This window comes from Siphateles boraxobius, unplaced genomic scaffold, assembly GCF_051911475.1.
Source record: "Siphateles boraxobius isolate OS27281-9 unplaced genomic scaffold, OSU_SipBor_1 130, whole genome shotgun sequence".
In the NCBI taxonomy this organism is placed as follows: Eukaryota; Metazoa; Chordata; class Actinopteri; order Cypriniformes; family Leuciscidae; genus Siphateles; species Siphateles boraxobius.
Window position 1 is genome coordinate 29,650,891 of NW_027508734.1, and position 18,426 is coordinate 29,669,316.

At 37.5% G+C, this 18,426-nt stretch overlaps 1 protein-coding gene across 3 annotated transcripts; it reads right to left on the reverse strand.

The window, feature by feature from the left end:
- Positions 1-3,836: 3,836 nt before the first annotated feature.
- On the reverse strand, positions 3,837-18,083 carry wdr97 (WD repeat domain 97). 3 transcript variants are annotated; one of them, XM_077229092.1, is made up of 21 exons: positions 17,772-18,083; positions 16,976-17,305; positions 16,041-16,291; positions 15,098-15,216; positions 13,624-14,323; positions 12,046-12,194; positions 11,714-11,950; positions 10,882-10,972; positions 10,648-10,777; positions 9,311-9,372; positions 9,167-9,230; positions 8,947-9,102; positions 8,551-8,715; positions 7,889-8,080; positions 7,225-7,416; positions 6,922-7,113; positions 6,604-6,725; positions 6,155-6,323; positions 5,911-6,080; positions 4,882-4,943; positions 3,837-4,636 (listed from the first exon to the last, which is right to left on the reverse strand). In XM_077229092.1, the coding sequence occupies exons 1-21, from the start codon at positions 17,880-17,882 to the stop codon at positions 4,452-4,454; spliced, it is 3,849 nt and encodes a 1,282-aa protein (XP_077085207.1). In that variant the 5' UTR covers positions 17,883-18,083; the 3' UTR covers positions 3,837-4,451. The 3 variants fall into 3 exon arrangements, with proteins under 3 accessions (XP_077085207.1, XP_077085208.1, XP_077085209.1); XM_077229093.1 differs by lacking the exon at positions 7,889-8,080; XM_077229094.1 differs by lacking the exons at positions 3,837-4,636; positions 4,882-4,943; positions 5,911-6,080 and having other exon boundaries at positions 6,184-6,323; positions 6,701-6,725.
- Between the last annotated feature and the right edge of the window lie 343 nt (positions 18,084-18,426).

Genomic DNA, 18,426 nt, shown 5'->3' on the forward strand with positions numbered 1-18,426 from the left:
ATAAAAGTTGATGGACACAGAACGGTAACAATTAAAGGGATAGTTCGGCCAAAAATGATATTTAACCCATGCATTACTCACCCTCAAGCCGTTCTAGATGCATACGTCAATCTTGTTTCAGACGAACACATTTTCAGTTATTTTAGAAAATGTCTTAGACCCTTCAGTGGATATAATGTGAAGCAACGGGGTCCACCTCCTTCAAGTCCCAAAATGTGCATACATCCTTCACAAAAGTAATCCATCCGGCTCCAGGGAGATAAACGAAGGCCTTCTGAGGGTAATCCGTGCGCTTTTGTCGTAAAAATATACATATTTAAAACTTTATAAATGAAAATATCTGACTTCTGGCAACGATCGACGCGCATTCACGGGTGATGGAAGTCGCGTACAAGGTATGACGTAGTTTTGTTTTGCTCTGCTCTCTGGCTGCGCTGGCGCGTTCGTTCTACATCACGACGGTTCCTACGCTATGTCATACCTCGTACGCCAACTTCCATCACCCGTGAACGCGCGTCGATCGTTGCCGGAAGTCAGATATTTTCATTTATAAAGTTTTAAATATGTATATTTTTACGTATATGTTCATCTGAAACAAGATTGACATATGCATCTCGAACGGCTTGAGGGTGAGTAATGCATGGGTTAAATATCATTTTTGGCCGAACTATCCCTTTAACTTTACACACACCCACCCGCGTGCAAATACAAAATAGGCTATCATTAGTTTAAATCTATGTTATTGTGTGTGGGGGTTTTTTTCAGGCATGGTTAGATTACTATAAAAGAGTTCACATATTCACTTTTCTTGAAAATATTTAGCTATTCGATCTATTTAAATGCTTCAGTTTGTTAAATATTATAATAATATAATATGTAAACAAATTGAAGCATTTAAACTGATATATTATCACTTCAAATACTTCAATTCGTTTTTTTAATATTATATTATATTAGGCCTATATTTTATTATATTATAAGCCTAAATAAAGAATCTCACGGGTTCATTGCCATTAAAAACTTTGAAACACCCTGCTAAAGAAAATATTGGAAATTCATAAGAAATAAACAATCATTTAACTTTAATGGTTTAATGCTTCCTGTGCACAATTAATTGACTGTACAAAAACACTTTATTTTTCCCAAACCATCTCAGTGTAACAGCTTACTTTTCTTTCATACTATATTCTATTATTGTAAAGAATTGAACTGTCCTGCAGAAGATTTTGTAAATTATTTTTTCATAGGATTTCTTGGTAAAGACTGTACAGTTAACAGCACTGTGAAAAAAATATCAGGTAACCTAAAATGTGCTTCATTTAGTGACTTCTTAATTAACTGCTTGTTTTTCAAAAATATGATTTAATACCAATAAGTTACATCAAGGGTTAAATAAAATAGAAATGCCACATTCAAGTTAAAAGTTACAACTGAATGTTGAAACCATTGTGTTTCTACGTATGCTGTACAGGTCAGGTATAAAGAATACTTTTGCTCAGGTGGCGAAAAATGTCCGCCCAATAGAAAAAAGTTTTGCTCAGCAAGAAAAAAAATAGAGGGAACATTGGTCAAGGGCTCCCCTCTGAGGCAGTAGCAGAACCATGTCACACTACAAACCTTGCTCTCCGCACCACCAAACAAACTGCTGCCACGATCGGCCGGTCGATGGTGGCAATGGTTACCACGGAGAGCCATCTCTGGGTGAACCTGGCAGCAATCGGGGAGAAAGAGAAAAAAACGTTCTCCTCGATGTGCCGGTTTCGCCATCTGAAACTTTTTGCCACATCTATTGTCAGTGGTCAGGAAGTGCAGTGAGGCGAAGACACAGTCTGCAGCCTTTAAGACTTAAACCTCGCCTCTAAGGGGCCTGGCCCGTCTTGGTCTGGGTTGTTGGGTTTTCTCTCGATTGAGAGAGTCGTCATGCTGAGACCTCCACTACCCAGATCTCTTAGTCTAGAATGTAGAGGCCTCCTCCTTAGTGAGAGCTCCACTATTTTTGTTGATAGCTCTCCCCTCTTGAGACCTCCACTCGTCAGGGGTGTGTCCCCTGCAGCGACTGGCAGGATATTATTTTATCCCCGGCCATATTCCTGTGAAGGTATTTTAATTCCACACCCTGAGTTAAGCTGCCCTCTGTAGCCAGGGTTTCTGGGCCTGGGAAATAGTCACGACGACCGCTGGTGCATACCGCTAGGACGGGGAACTGTAACTCTGAGATTAGTTCCGTTAAGTTACTGACTTCATTCACAGCACTCATTCCTTCAGCATGGCGGAGTGGGTATTTGTCCCCATAAATGTCCTAGGACGCAGTGCGAGTTCCCATTTGAAAGGGAATGTCTCGGGTTACAAATGTAACCATGGTTCCCTGAGAAGGGGAACAAGATACTGCATCTCGTTGCCATGCTTCGAGTATGCCTGCCCACGTCTAAGGCACACCTGAGCAATAACCATGCTGTCTAATCAGCATCTTGATATGCCACACCTGTGAGGTGGGTGGATTATCTCGGCAAAGGAGAAGTGCTCACTAACACAGATTTGGACAGATTTGTGAACAATATTTGAGAGAAATAGGCCTTTTGTGTACATAGAAATAGCCTTAGATCTTTCAGTTCAGCTCATAAAAAATGGGGGCAAAAACAAAAGTGTTGCGTTTATAATTTTGTGCAGTGTACATTAGGAGCAAATTCAGAGTATGAGTTACCATACTTGGCCTTCACATGTCACTTTCAAATGTTTATTGTAACTTTTTTTTTTCACAATCCATCCAATACAAGTTTAGGCATAATTGTTTTTTTCTCATTAAAGCAAAAGAAAGTTTTAAATAAGTGTACAACTTGGAGACACAGCTTTGATGACATAGTTGAAAGTCCTAGAGGAAAATTATACGGTCATATTCTTTATACTCCAGTATACTGCCATCACTTTTAAATAAATCCAAAACAATACCTCCATCTACACCACTTGTCCATTAAAAAATAATTTATTTCAGATTAAATTTGTTTTTAGATTAAACTAAGTCACCTAATCTATGAAATATGGCATTGGGGATATAGTCCCAAATTTAGTAATTTCCAAAGTAAAAATTCTAAAGGAGCTAACTAACTTTTTAAAATCCAATACTTCAAGCCCAACCTCAGCACTTCTATTAGTCAAAACAGATTTTCTAACTTGTGCGATTTGTTCTTCCAGATGAAAGTGAATAATATTTTGTTCATATCTGCACAGATTTTGTCACAAAAAATATAGATAAGGAGGAATAGACACAACGCCACGGTACAGACGTACAGACTCTCGGCTTTAAATATAAGAACTCTACCATAGATTGACAGGTCTCGTTGTAGCCAACAATTAAAAGTAGTTCTAGTGTTTATTATTTTAGGTGAAAAATTAACTTGCAGGTGCATCAATCTATCTTTGCTAAGAAAAATCATCAGGTACTTTACACACAGTCTTTCACAGGTATATTATGCAGAGATGATTCTTGAGCATCATAATGACAAATAGTTCAAACTTTGATAAGTTTAGATATAAGCTTGAGGCTTCAGAGAAAGATTAATAATATCAAAACTCAAGGGAATTTGACTTTGGTCTTTAAGAAATAAAATAGTATCTTTATAAATTAGTTTTCATCAATATATAAATATATATATATAAATACATAAATTTGTTTTCATCAAATCATTACCCCCGTTTGTGCTTTTAAAATAATTAAAGCCATTCAAAAAATTATCTTGTAGGGGTGACGACACATTTAGCTCACAAGACGAGAACATACACGATGTTAGGTTCACGAGAACGAGACAATGTTTTAACTATTAAATATTTTTTGAAATTCATGACTGGAAAAAGTGTTTTATTCGAGTCACTTCAGTTCTACTTTCTGAGTATGAATTACCATATGGAGTAAAAGACAGAACAAGAACAAAAACAAGCACTTTAAAAATGTAAACTTTTTACCTCACGTTATATCGTGAAATCTCGTGCAACAAGATCTCATCACACCACTAGTATGTTGTTTAACTCAGTCACAACTAAATTTAGGTTCTAATTATTCATTATGGATATGTGATTCCAGGAACCATGTTTTACATAGGGTTTAATTCCAGGGAATGCTCAAGTTACAAAAGCACTTCTACAATGAATGTCACAATATGCTATTTAGGATACTGGAACTGTGTTTTCACTTCTCAGTGTCTCAATTAACTGACTGCTTTTCAAAGTGCTAGCATTCACACTTTATCTTTCCACATTAAAACAAACAGTTTTTTTCAAACATTCAACTGTCAATTACAGCACGTTTCCAAGATGATAAAAGATTTGTTTCTATACATTGGAGAAAAAAAGTTGACTAATACATTTAGATTATTTTATGTCATTAATGCATCATAGAGAGAATCAGGTATAGTAGTCTTTTAAAGATTTCATGTTATGCGTTTTGTAATAATCGGGTCCTATCTATAATACTCTACATAGGAGCGTTCCAGGAAGAAGTATCTGTGTGGTGAGGGGCGTTTGAAGTTCTGAAAATCCAGAGAAAAGGGGAATGGAGATAATGTGACATACGCCATTGGTAGAGAGAGGAACCGAGTGAAACCCATCAGCACAGGTCGATATGGCAATGGTGGCAGCAGACGTCCTGTTGGTTTATAACAAAGATTCTAAACAAAATCTTTGATACAGTACACTAAATTACAGTACAGACTTCAAAATTGCAGAGTGAAAGAATAATTTCCATATTCCTTCTTTGAGGCTGCTTTTTGTTAAGGTTTGCATTTGAACTGAATATTAAAAACTAACTGCTTAACATCTTTTATTGCCACAGACATAATGGATATTATATACGCAACAAATTAATTCTGAGAGTCTACACTGTATACTAACCTTGAGGCTCCCGTATCCTAGACATACTGTATGTCTCTCCCAGGCGCTGAATAGGCTTCAGTCTAAATGAAAACACAGAAATTTCGGATCATTGTAAACCCAAACAACACTTCTTTTAAAAAGCATTTCTTGGTTTTGCAAACTATTTCAACATAGTATTACAGTTGTTCAGTATTTTAATTGAGGATCTTTTTTTAAGCAACACTGGGACATTGATCCAAAAAAAAGCAGCTTGTTGGTTTTCTTTAGATATTTGTTCCTTTTAAAGGGGACCTATTATGCAAAATTCACTTTTGCATTGTTTTTTAACATAATTATGTGTCGACAGTGTGTTTACACAACCACCCTATTATGGTAAAACCCCATCTACTCCGTTAGTTATTTTCCTCATAAATTAGAGTCTCAAAATGCAAGTGGTGCTCACTGCAGAGCCAAATCCAGCTTCCCCTCTCTGGATGTATTGGGTGGAGCTTGACCTAGTCCAGCTCTACCTCTATGGACCTAATTGGCGGATTTATGTTTAGCAATAGGGTTATAATTGATTTTAAAATTGTATTATTTGTTTATAAAGTCCTCAACAAAGCCCCTCAGTACCTGACATTGAAATGGATTTCTGAACATTGTAATATTATTTTTTTAGAAAATAGTTACTGTACACATATATTGTACATATATCTGATTTAGAATTGTATAGCAACCCGACGGCACAAGCTGTAAAGGCTCCGCCCCACACATGAAAACATGTTTTTGCATCCACCCAAAAAGAGGCATTTACAGCATGGTATAATAAATGATCTGTGGGGTAATTTGAGCTGAAACTTTGCCAACGCATTCTGGGGACACCTGAGACTTGTGTTATAGCTTGTAAAAAGGGGGATCATTTAATTTCTTTAATTGTAAATAGACTATATAACAAAAAAGGTTTGGATTTGGATATTATGGTACATTTTAAATGCAGATAAGCTGACTGAAAATATACATCAAACAAAACCAATTGATAGAGGGTGTCCCTGTATCAGTATGACATACCTATCCAAGTCTGAAGGCACAATAACAGCGTCCTTCCTGCCCTCTGGTGGAGGTGGCAGTGGTCGGGGCTGTTTGCTTCTTTGCACAGAGCAGAAATATATGAGCACCTCCACAGGAGTGCACATACTCTGTACTCCTTCACTCCGCAAGAACACAGACCCTTTGTGCACCTGTGAAGTACAACAGAAATGCACCTTTTGCTTTCCACAAAAATATATCTATAAATTTGATATTTTCTCATTACCCTGTACTTTCTGGTCCAGGTAAGCAGCCAGTGGCTGGCTATATCTCGAAGAATGCAGTGCTGGTTAGGCTGATGCTTTGTCAGAGAGTTCCAGGACTCTAATTCTGGACATAACCACAATTCAGCCTCCTCCACACCCAACCTTTGTAATACACACAGAACTAAAGCCCTGCCAGAGATATAATGAAAGAATGGTTAATTCCCACAAATATATTTTTCAATCGAGTGTCATTTTTTTTAGAAAGTGGTGGAAACAGTTAAGTCACCCAAAAACCAAAACATGAAACTCCTGCTCAATAATTGGATGTTCTGCAGTTGATAAATGCCTTTCACAAGCAATTTCATAAAGTATTAAAGTGGGCCATGAAAAAAGTGCTGAAAGTACATATGGAATGAAATATAAAACTACATTGTATTTTGTATTATGTTAAACATGCATTATTCCTTACTTAAGATCAACTTGTTTATCTGCCAACATGGTGAGTAGCTCTACAATGGTGTTAAAACTGTCAGGACTCAGATACACCATCAAATTCAGCAGCTCACCGACAAAATGCTGTTCCTCCCTTGACTGCAGAACACATATTCACATATTAATACATATATTCTTATACTGAATACTTATCTGTATTGTTTATGAAGAATTCATACATTTTACATGTTCTGTATTTGTACATTAAAAATAAAATGATACTTTAGAAGCTGTTAACAAAATGTATTTCAGTCATGTCTGTATGTATTTAATCTACTATCCCAATTTGATTCACCATGTTTTTGTGAATGCAATTTTCCAGGCAAACCAGCAGTCCTTTGCTGAAAGATATTTTGTCCAACGTCTCCTGCTGAATTAACATAAGTAATGCATTCACGATGCTATTCTTCTGAGCCATGCTGCAAGACATCATGAAGTCCAACAGAAGCATGCAGAATTCCTTGGGGCCTAAAGAACTAGAAATACACTGCAAACACATCCACAAATTAATGTAAAATAACGCAGAAATTAACTAGAACAAGGAGACTGATATCGTTGTATATCAATCTGATATCGGAGTTCTTTTGTGTCATCTTACACTCAGATCAGGGAACATCTTTTGAAACCACGGCTCATCCACAAACTGCAGGAGGAAGTCTGGCAGATAAGATGATGAGGGTGGAGGAGGCAAGGATGTGGGTTGTTTAGGTGGAGAGGGTGGTGCAAGGGGCGTTGAAGGTGGAGTCAGAGGGGGCGTAGGACACTTTATTGGTGGAAGGGTCTTTGGTGGCTGTGAAGAGTCAGCATAAGAGAGCAAATTAAAAAGAGCAAACAATTAAGTGGTTATATGACATCATCCCTTACCTTTCTTAAAGTGTGGTTACATTTACTATTGAATGACAAAATATAGTAATTTAATTTAGAATCCACACAATTGGAAGTTTCAAATGAGGGCGAAAACGTGTTCAGATTTCATTCACGTTTAAGCTGGTTGCACAAATTCACCATGCTCACCAACAGAAAGCTGCTTGGTTTGAAAGTGACTTCTATGCGAGTTTTTCTTCTTTGTGAGTTTTGCTTCAATAGCTATGCTAATGACAATGGACAATGTCTCATTTGCCTGCAAAATTTTTCTGATGTAACTGGATTTTTATGCAAAACAGTCAGCAGCAGTAAACACTACACACAGTCAATCACTATATGAGTTTTGTTCTTTTACTCAAGAATGCATGTGACTAAAATGAATATAAAAACATCCTAACAGGGTATTTGAGTTTCTCTGTTGCTGTTGTAGGTGGAAGATGACTCTTCTGTGTATATGGAATCTCTGTGATGGGCGAGGGTGGTACAGGGGTGAGTGAAGGTGGGGCAAGGGGCGGTGAAGTTGGTGCAGACTCAGAGGGTGGAGTCAAAGGGAGTGTAGGACACTGTATTGGTGGAAGGGGCGTTGGTGGCTGTGAAGAGTGAGTATGCGAGAGCGAACAAAAAAAAGAGCAAACGATTAAGTGGTTATGTGACATCATTCATTACCTTTCATAAAGTGCGGTTACATTTACTGTTGCACAGCAAAATTTTGAGGGCAAAATCCAGCAATTTCAATTGGAATCCACACAATTGGATGTTTCAAATGAGGGTGAAAAAGTTCCCCATGCAGATTTCGCTCATGTTTAAGTTGGTCACACAAATTCGCCATGCTCACCAACAGAAAGTTCTGTGTGAGTTTCGCTTCATTCATCGTTATGCTATTGACAATGTACAAGATCTTATTTGCCTGCAAAATTTTGCTGAAATGACCACACTTTTAGACAAGAAGTTAGCAGCAGTAAACTCAACACACAATCACTATATGAGATTTGTTATTTTACAGAAGGACGAATGTGACTAGAATGAAAAAAAAAAAAAAAACACTCAAAAACATCCTAACAGTGTATATTTTTTCTCCGAGTTTCTCTGCTGCTGGTCTCGGAGGAAGAAGCCTCTTCTTTGTAGATGGAGTCTCTATGATAGGTTTAAGATGTATGTCAGCATCTTCACTCCCCTTCTTCTCCTCCTCTTCGGTACACAAGTGTTGCACTTCATCAAGTTCGATCTGCTCATGGCAAGCAAAAAACAAAAACAACAACAAAAAAAATTCCACTTTTATTCAATTATACACTGCATTCACACAAAACCAGAATTTTAAGTTGTTCAAAACCTGATAAAGACTTTCTTATGGTTCATAAAAATCATTCTGATCATTTATTTCCTCTTTCTATGGAAGTGGTTTTTGATTATTTTTGTGGGAAAATATTGACTGAAATGACAGTAAAAGTGAACGTACTCTTATTTTGGGAGGTTGCCTGTAAATTAGATGCAGGTAATTATTGAAAGCCTCTTTTTTGGTTTGCATGGTGGCTGGTTTTCTCCTTCTGCACTCAACCTCTCCTTTCAGCAGGGATTCCAGATCTTTATGTCTTGCCATGAGTGCCCCAAAATTCTTTAAGACAAACATATGCATGAGCTCTGACACAAACACATTCTTACATATATTTGTTACTTACTGAATCTTTTATCCTGTCGAGCCTTTCAGAACCATCCTTTTTAGTAACATGGCAACTCTCTGTCCTAGAGATAGGTATTAGAAGCAAAGAGTGAGCTTACTGATATGTATTTATGCATGTGTTTTTATTTGAGTAGAAAGTTACCTGCATTTGTGGCTCATGATTGGGATCCAGGATTTGGCTAATTCAGAGTCTGGATCACATTTCTCAGTGGGTGATAAAGTGAATAGATTCAAAATTAATGATTAATTTTGTTTGAACACTATACCTCCTCTGTTCTAGATTAAACCTTACTCTAGACAAGAGTAAACCTAAAGTAAAGTATTTTCACTCTTTCACTCATTATTTTGTACTGTTTATAACATCAGTGTTTGTAGAGACATCAACCTCCGGCTTCACAGACAAGGCTTAAAGGGTTAGTTCACCCAAAAATGAAAATTCTGTCAGTATTTACTCACCCTCATGTTGTTCCAACCCCCGTAAGAATTTCGTTCATCTTCGGAACACAAATTAAGATATTTTTGATGAAATGTGAGAGCTGTCTCACTCCTTCATAGGCTGCTAGGTAATTGCATCTGCCGGCAAAGACATCATTAAAATAGTCCAAGTGACTACAGTGACTTAACCTTAAGTTACAAAGTGACGAGAATACTTTTTGTGCGAAAAAAAACAAAAAACTAAATTAACGACTTTATTCAACTATTCATTTTCTTCCGTGTGGGCCTCTGACGTGAGTTCACGAGAGCGCCACGACCCATGCGTGAGAACTGAGAAGATGACGCTCACGATCATTTGATGGGAAAGTGTGAAAGGTAAGCCATTCATTTTGCGGCATTGTTAAGGCACTTTTACGTTTTTCTCATTGGTTTCTCTTTCTCACGATTCAGACATCCAGGAAAAGCACACTTTAGAACCATTTTAAACACTACATAGAGAGACCCATCTGCGTCATCTTGTCGTGGCACTCCCGTGAACTCACATCAGAGGCCCACACGGAAAAAAATGAATAGTTGAATAATATCGTTATTTTAGATTTGTTTGCGCACAAAAAGTATTCTCGTCGCTTGATAAACTTAAGGTTGAGCCACTGTAGTCACTCAGACTATTTTAACAATGTCTTTACTAACTTTTCTGGGCCGGCAGATGCAATTACCTAGGAGCCCATGAAGGAGTGAGACAGCTCTCACATTTCATCAAAAATATCTTAATTTGTGTTCCGAAGATGAACTTAAGTCTTACAGGGTTGGAACAACATGAGGGTGAGTAATTACTGACAGAATTTTCATTTTAGGGTGAACTAACCCTTTAAGCTAGTCCCAGACTAAAATGCATGTTTGAACGTGTTAACAGAAAGCAACTTGCACTGACTTAAAATATGTCAGTGCCATAGTTTTGTCTCAAGATGCAACCAGGCCCAAGAGTCTGACAACTCTTCAAGAAGGTTTTACAAAAATGATGCTGTTTGATAGTTTAAGCTATACTTGTGTCCTGAAGTCAGGAGGAAGTAGCTGTGTGTGTGGGATTCTGTAGAGGTCTCCTGTGATGCCTAAAAGCAGGTCTCCACCCTCACAGTATGCCAAACACTCTGGCTCTGCGTTCAGCTCAAGAATTCTGAAATAAACACCACAAAATCACAGATGCAGAGATAATCAAACTTTGAATTTTTATTTTACATAACACATAAACTAAAAACTAAAAGTAACATCTGTCCTGACCTAAGAAGGCGATTTTCCATATCCCAGATTCGTACAGTCCCATCCTGACTGCTTGAAGCAAACACGCCGAGCTGATAACATGCACAGAGCCCTGGGGACACATAATCAGAATGTCTATTATCCGAAAATTGTCAGGGTGGGGTATACTTGATTAATTAACTGACATGAATCTCATGAAATCTGTCTCACTGAATAATACATCATCCCAAAATTATGTGGGGAATAGTTTTTGTTTACAATCCATTTATTACATTAAAATTAGCATGGATAAAAAAAGCACTAAAAACTTGGAAAACTGGCCTATTTGTTGTATTTTCTCATTTTTGTTTGAGTGACAATTTAAGCCTTTTTTAAATATTAGATATCTCTACATAAGTGGTTCTCAAACAGGGAGCCGGGAACCACCGGGGGGTTCCAATGGGGCTGTAAAATGGCTTATTTCTTTTTTTTAAAATAAGGCAAAACAAGCTTAAAATAGGTTAAAATGGATTTCTTTTTTCAATTGAAAAAGATAAAAAATTCCAATTATTACAAACCATTGAAACGTCATTTATTGGTAATAAAAAGTGTGAACTCTGAAGTACATTGAGTTCTTGAAACCTGGATTTACGGATTTAATTATTTTAATTTAGTTTCTGTAAATAAAAAGCAGTCTGAAAACAAGCAGCTTTGTCATTACAGCAGAAATATCTTAGCCTTCAGATATTTTCTTTGACAGAGTCAGAAAGGTAGAGAACCACAACTCTACATGGTCTAAATGTGATCTGAGGGTTGATCTAATTCACTTGAAGCATGGCACCTAGTAAAAAAAAAAGTTTTTACAGTCTCTAACCTGTGATTTTGTTGTGATGCGCTTCATTTGGTTGCTGGTCAGATTGGCTTTGGTTCTCTAAACTGTACTGCACCAGGCTATAAGAGTCGTTCTCTGGATCTTGCAAAGCGAGGGTGAGTTGAGTTCCCATCAGTGCCAACAAAAAAGGGGGCAGATCACACGACATGCTGAAATGGAGACTCAAACACTGCTGAGCACATGGGAACACACGCCAGACCAGCAGAGCTTTATCTTCACCTACAATATAAAGCCATCAAGATTATCGACAGTCAATCAGTGAATGCTAACAATCAGTGTGGTTATGTAGTGGAGTGTGTGAACTATGTGTGCACCTGCAGTCAGTAGGTAGCCACTGTTGGGGTGTGCCTGCATGCTGATGATGTTTTGTTTTTTGTGAGCAGAAGTTCTGAACAGGATTTTGCCTGAAAGCATGTTGAGTACAGACACACAACCACCACAATGGCCCAGTATAACCAGAAACCTATGAGACACATACAAAAAAACGTAGAGACAGTGAAATGCAGCCACAGTGCAACAAACTTATAAAAATTACAACACACATAATGTTTACCTTATTAACATTTCAGGCATTTCATTATGATTATGAAATACCTTATTACAATTTCAGCAATATCAGACTCAAGTCATAGTCACACAATCTTAAGAGACAATTTAGATGCTTCAGGACATGCAAGCAAATGCAACTAACCACACTAAAAAATTATTGATCTGATATAAATATAGCGTACAGCGTACAGTTCAGCCAGGCCGCGTAGTCAAGCTCAGCTATCAGCTGATCTGATTCCTAAGCACTCATTGGTTCCTTTCAAACATGGCGCCTTATTTAAATGCATTCTCAGTCTGCCTCCTTGGCTGCTTCCACTGCATTGCTTGCAACCCACCTCCTCCCCTAGCTCCTCCTTTAACTCTGTTTAACTTAATCAATGTCATTCTGTTTTCATTGATGCATGCTCTGTTCTCAGGGGGGATTTTTGCTGCTTTCTCAGTTTTAAATGGGAGATTGTCCCCAGAAGCTGCTGCTGTTCCCTGACTAGCTTTCATGGAGCTCATGAAAAGGATGGGTAATTCAGAACAGAGCCATACCACCAAATGTAACTTTTAACAATCATGCAAATAAAAATTGGAAAATTTGACTAAAGATTGTTTACGGTATTATTGACTCAAGTGGTCCTGACTGAACTAGGTTTTATATTGGTGACGTCTGACACTTGTCGAAATTTGACTTTTCCTTGATTTTACTCTTTCTTGAATTTAATTAATTTAATTGATCTTGCGATATAACATTTACATTAAACCTGAAATGAAAGCGTAATAAATAGCCAAAGAAACAACCACTATTGAGAATAAGAACTTCTCTTATGACCAAACCCCCTGTTTTTCTTTTTTCAATCAATGCTGGTAAAATTGGACACCATTTTTCCCCTCTTATGCAAGCTAGACAGGGACCCATATTTTTAGTTAGCAACATATGCTTATATATAGATTCAAATATTAATATTTATTTGATAATTATGAATTATTATATGTAACATCTATGGACCTTAAGTAATCTTTTAACTTAAGATTTACCTCAGATTTCTGTCATTTTCTATACCATTGCTTTTCCTGCTGGCGGTTGTGAATTGAGTTCTGCTACACCCCTAAATGTGACATCATCAACTTAGGAACCACAAAAGATTATCTATTTACATCCCAAAAGACAAACTGCTTATTTCCCAAAGACAAATTTAGCGATGATTTTTTAAAACCATTTATGGAAGTTCATTTGTATATAGTACAAGGGATCAAGCTTAACAGTCCCACTTTACCCATATTCAACTTATTGCTGAACAGCCTGAATCAACAAATACCTGCAGCACACAAACATACACTATACCACAAATACGAACCTGTTTTTTGCATCATGTAGAAGTTTATTGTTTTTTGGCTTCTGTGCTCTCTGCCTCTGTAAGGATCTCCATTCTTCCTGTCCACTTTGTGTATCTGTAACATCACTGTATAACACCATGCAGCACACCGTGCCTATGATTGCCTCCACCTGCCCACCTGACCAATCCCAATGTTCTATCCCATGCCACTCATCCAGTATTGTTACTGGACTGGTCAAAGTACTAGCAATAGATACCACTCCGTCCTCAGTCAGGACCAATAGGCGCTCCTTAGGCACACAGTAATCAGCACACCTTACTCTTCCATTGGCTTGGAACCTAGTGAGCACTGCACCGGTCTCTGCAGCAACAACTGTGACATCGCTGTTTCCATGTATACAAACTACACATGCTTGGAAGGAAGGGGGGCTAGGTGGGGTCAAGATTTGACGGATAGGACCTCCCAGGAATCTATCCAGTCTGCAGTGTAGATTGTAGAGGCAGTTGAAGGTCCAGAAGTCCACACTGTTGGTGGAGTATGAAAAGAAAGTGCCAGCACTGTCTGGGCCTCCCATGAGAAGAGGAGGTGAGCACCCATTAGGAATAGATACAGTCTGGACCTGGTCTCCAACTTCAGGCCTCCAGCATCTCAAAGTGCCATCAAGAGAAGATGAAAACAACAGGCCAGAGACAGGACACAGAACTAGGGAAGTGACTAGAGCTGGAAAAAGGACACAAAACACCTACTCATGAAGGACGTACAGTCTATTCTAAATGAAGTCTTCATCCAAAATGGTCGGTGAACTGACAAAGGTTTAAAGTGCTGCTAATTTATATTGTTTCAAGCTAACAAAAATATGTAAAAAATAAATAAATAAAAAACCCAACAAAAACGTTTTGCTAATGTTCTCATTAAGTTATGAAAAAGTTATTTCTCAATGTTTTTTGAGTGTTTTAAAAATGTTTTTTTTCTTGGTTGTACGAATGTTAAGAGAACTGTGGCAAGCAGGACGAGGCCGAGGGCATTGAGAGAGCGGCGCGAGGCCAGTGGCGTGATTACTAATGAGCGTCACCGACCTCACGCCCTTCTCTCACAGCCCTCGGACTCGTCCTGCTTGCTACAGTAACATTATTTTGCAGAGATTATAGGAAGGTTACTTTAGAATGTTCTTTAAGCATTCTGAAACAAACACTTAAAAAACATTAACCAAACGTCCAACTAAAATGTTTCAGCAAAAAAGTTCCATGAACAATGTACAGATGTTTTTGTGCTAACAATTTGAGAACATTATCAAAGACCAAATAACTATAAATTAACATTCTTTTAACTTTAATGGAAACATGTTTGTTCATAACTTTGAGAGAACCTTGCCAGAACATTCTGAACATGTTCAGAGAATGTTCTCTGTTAGCTGGGTTGACATTAAATGCAATTTCAATTATCACTCATTTCATTCGAAACTTTATTAACATGGAAGTTTGCTGATTTTCTGACCTGTATGTCCCACAAAGGCCATCTGAAGCTCCCAGTCTAGTCCCCACACTCGGATTGTCATATCTGATGCAGTAACTACAATTTCCCTAAGGGGACAGTATACCATCCCTGTGATTTCTCTGAAAAAAGAGAGAATTATTTAATAGGACTAAAGTTAAGTTTTTACTTTAAGTTTAACTTAACTTTTTTGAAAGTTAAGTTTCATTTAACCCACTTTATCACAAATGTTTCCAGCTAAGTGAATGCATGTATTTTACTCTTTGGACAGTCCAATGAAAACAAACTGCAATGCATGCACATTTTTTATTTCTGTTCAAATGAGTTGTAAAAACATGGCCAGAACAAGTGAATCAATCAAACTCTGGTCATGTGACTGGTATAAAAAAAGTCATGTGAATTCAGGGCAGTCTGCACTTTCATTTATTGTTTACAATACAGCAACAACTCTTTTTTTTGTCAAATAAATGTTAATGTTTTTTTATTTTATTTTAGAAGTTACTAGTGTGATTTTTAATGTTTCCAAAGAGAAGGTGAGAGAATTTTTTTGTTGTTGTTATGTTGGCATTTTATATATTCCATAGCGTGAATTGAAATCAAACAGACCTTAAAGGGATATTAACCCAAAAATGAAAATCCTGTCATCATTTACTCACCCTCAAGTTGTTCCAAACCTGTATGAGTTTCTTTCTTCTGTTGAACACAAAGGAAGATAAAGAATGTCGGTAACCAAAGTTGACAGTTGCTATTGACTTCCATATCTATTTATTTTCGTACTATGGAAGTCAATGACTACCGTCAATTGTTTGGTTACCAACATTAATAATATCATCATTTGTATTCAGTAGAATAAAGACATTCATATAGGTTTGGAACAGGTTGGTGAAATGTCCCTTTAATATCTGCAAATGATAGAATTATAACAAAACATTCAAAACTAACAAACCTTAAATGGAGGTTCTTCTTGTGCTCCATAATGCATCCCTTTGTAAGGTCCAGCACAACCACAGCTCGTCCATATGCAGCCAGTGCTCTGCGGCCCTGCTGAGTCCTGCTAGGCACCAGTGCTAGATGTGTGAAAACAATGTGTCTCCCCAAACCCTCCACCACACGTTTGCGACATATCAAGTGTGTAAGGCACCACACACATACATTTCCCATTCCAGCTGTGACAAGCTCATTAGAGCTCTCCAAAATCTGTGACAGACAAATGTCTCATTAATTCACATTCAGTACAAGTTCCACATTCTAAAACAAGGTCCTAATGTCTACACCAGTGGTTCCCAACCTTTTTGACTTTTTCAATTGCCCCCCACCGTCAACAACAATATTCAAAGCCCCCCCCCCCCCCCTTTAATGTACAATTTAAATATTATTTAAATTTATTAAATAATTATAAATAAAATTAAAATATTCAAATTGTAGAATTCCAGAAGATTGGGGATGAATTAATTAGAATTTAAAAAAATGTAAATGTTAAAAGTTTTTTAATTATTTTAAAGCTTGTTTTTCTTCTTAATTTAAAGCCAGCATTGAAGTTGCGACGTTTGCTAAAGTTGTGATCCTTATCTTAGTGAAATTACTTTTCGAAGAAGAGAAAAATTTAGAGTGGGACTTTATTTTGTCATCTGGAATTGATCGGGTCGTTTTTATTAAAAATTATGAGGGCACATGAGTTTAAAAAAAAATTATGTGCATAGATAAATCATTTATAATAAATACTTTAATTTTATTAAATCATATTGAGGCCCCCTAGTGGGCCCCGTCTTCCTGGTTGAGAACCACTGGTCTACATCATCAACATTTCATTCCATTAAGAAAACCTTATTCCAGGTTTATTTGTCTCAAACATGGTCAGAAAAGTTTTCTTTAAAGCCACACCTTGCACACTCTCACATCCATGGGATCCACAGCATGAACCAGAGGATTCAGTTCTGCATCTAGTACGGTGAGAATGGCCCCAGGTCCCCAGCCAACCAGTCTGCCTGGCAGATGTGTGGAGGTGAGTCCAGTATAGTGGATGGTGTGGGATCGGCAAAAAGATGGATCTCTAAGATGGCCATCAGGATAATAGAACTGCACATTACCACTACTGTGGAGACTAGTGAAGCCTGCGGCACCCTGACCACAGGTCATGTGACAAACGGGGTCTTTACAGGAGAGGTGGAGGACATGACAAAGGCCATGGGTGAGGACATTCCCATGATACATCTGAACAGAGGCAGGATAAAAACTAGTTTTTAGGCTAATAGAGAGGAGCAAAAGCAAGATGATAGAGTAGGTCAAAGGAGAAAATGGGAATGAAAAGTTTGGCCATGCAGTGATTCATGCATTATTGTACTTATGAATAAATAGGAAAATATGATATAGCTTATGTATCTCCTTATAGAGATGGGCTTTTATATGCTTGAGAACAACACGTTTTTATTAGCCATCATGGAGAGCTCGTATTCTTCTACATCAAAACCCGCCCGTTTCCCAAGGGCCACCAATAGGCTACAGTTAAAGACCTATGTGAACATACTAGCCTCCATAAAAACATACCTCAAGTATGTTATAACAAACTGGATGGCACATCATTAGTTATCTAACGTTACTACAGCATCATACAATATTACCGTAGGTCACGTGCCAATCAAGTGATTTAAGGTAAAGCAAACTCAAGACATTTTCTTACTTTATCCATGCTCTCCTTCCACATTTGAGAGCTATCTTCTCCATTGCCTCGTCCAGGATATGAACTTTTTAGACACTCCACCGCCGAGTTATCCGTATTTTCTTTAACCATACCTTCACCATTTCAATTCACTGGGATGATTCAAAAACACGTCGGTAACGTTAATTTACCTCGGATTAATAGAAAATAATTCGACTTGTTTAGCGCTACTACTAAAAAGCACAATGAGCCACGTTTTGTTTGTTCGTAAGAGTTATATCTTTTGTAATTTATGTGGTAACGTTATTTTGTTATTAAAAATCTTTTTTACTCAACTTGCCGTTGAAGGAGCAAGGTTACATGTAATAACTCGGTCTCCGAGCCGTTGGGCAACACAGTAACCATGGAGAAAACGACAGACAGACAACAAATACTTGTCCACCTAACTCCTACACTGTTCCTCATCAATTGAGCACAGGTGAAGTTTTTCCTTTCCTTACTTTCATGTAGAAATTTGATCTTTATCTCTATTTTCAAATGTTTTGACAAACTTCTATACTATTGACAAGAAATTACTGCAGTGACTTAAGAAAAAATAATTAAGTAGATCTGAAGTAAAACAACAGTAACGGCTAAGAATAATACTTCTTGACAGAACAGAAGGTGTCAAAACGCA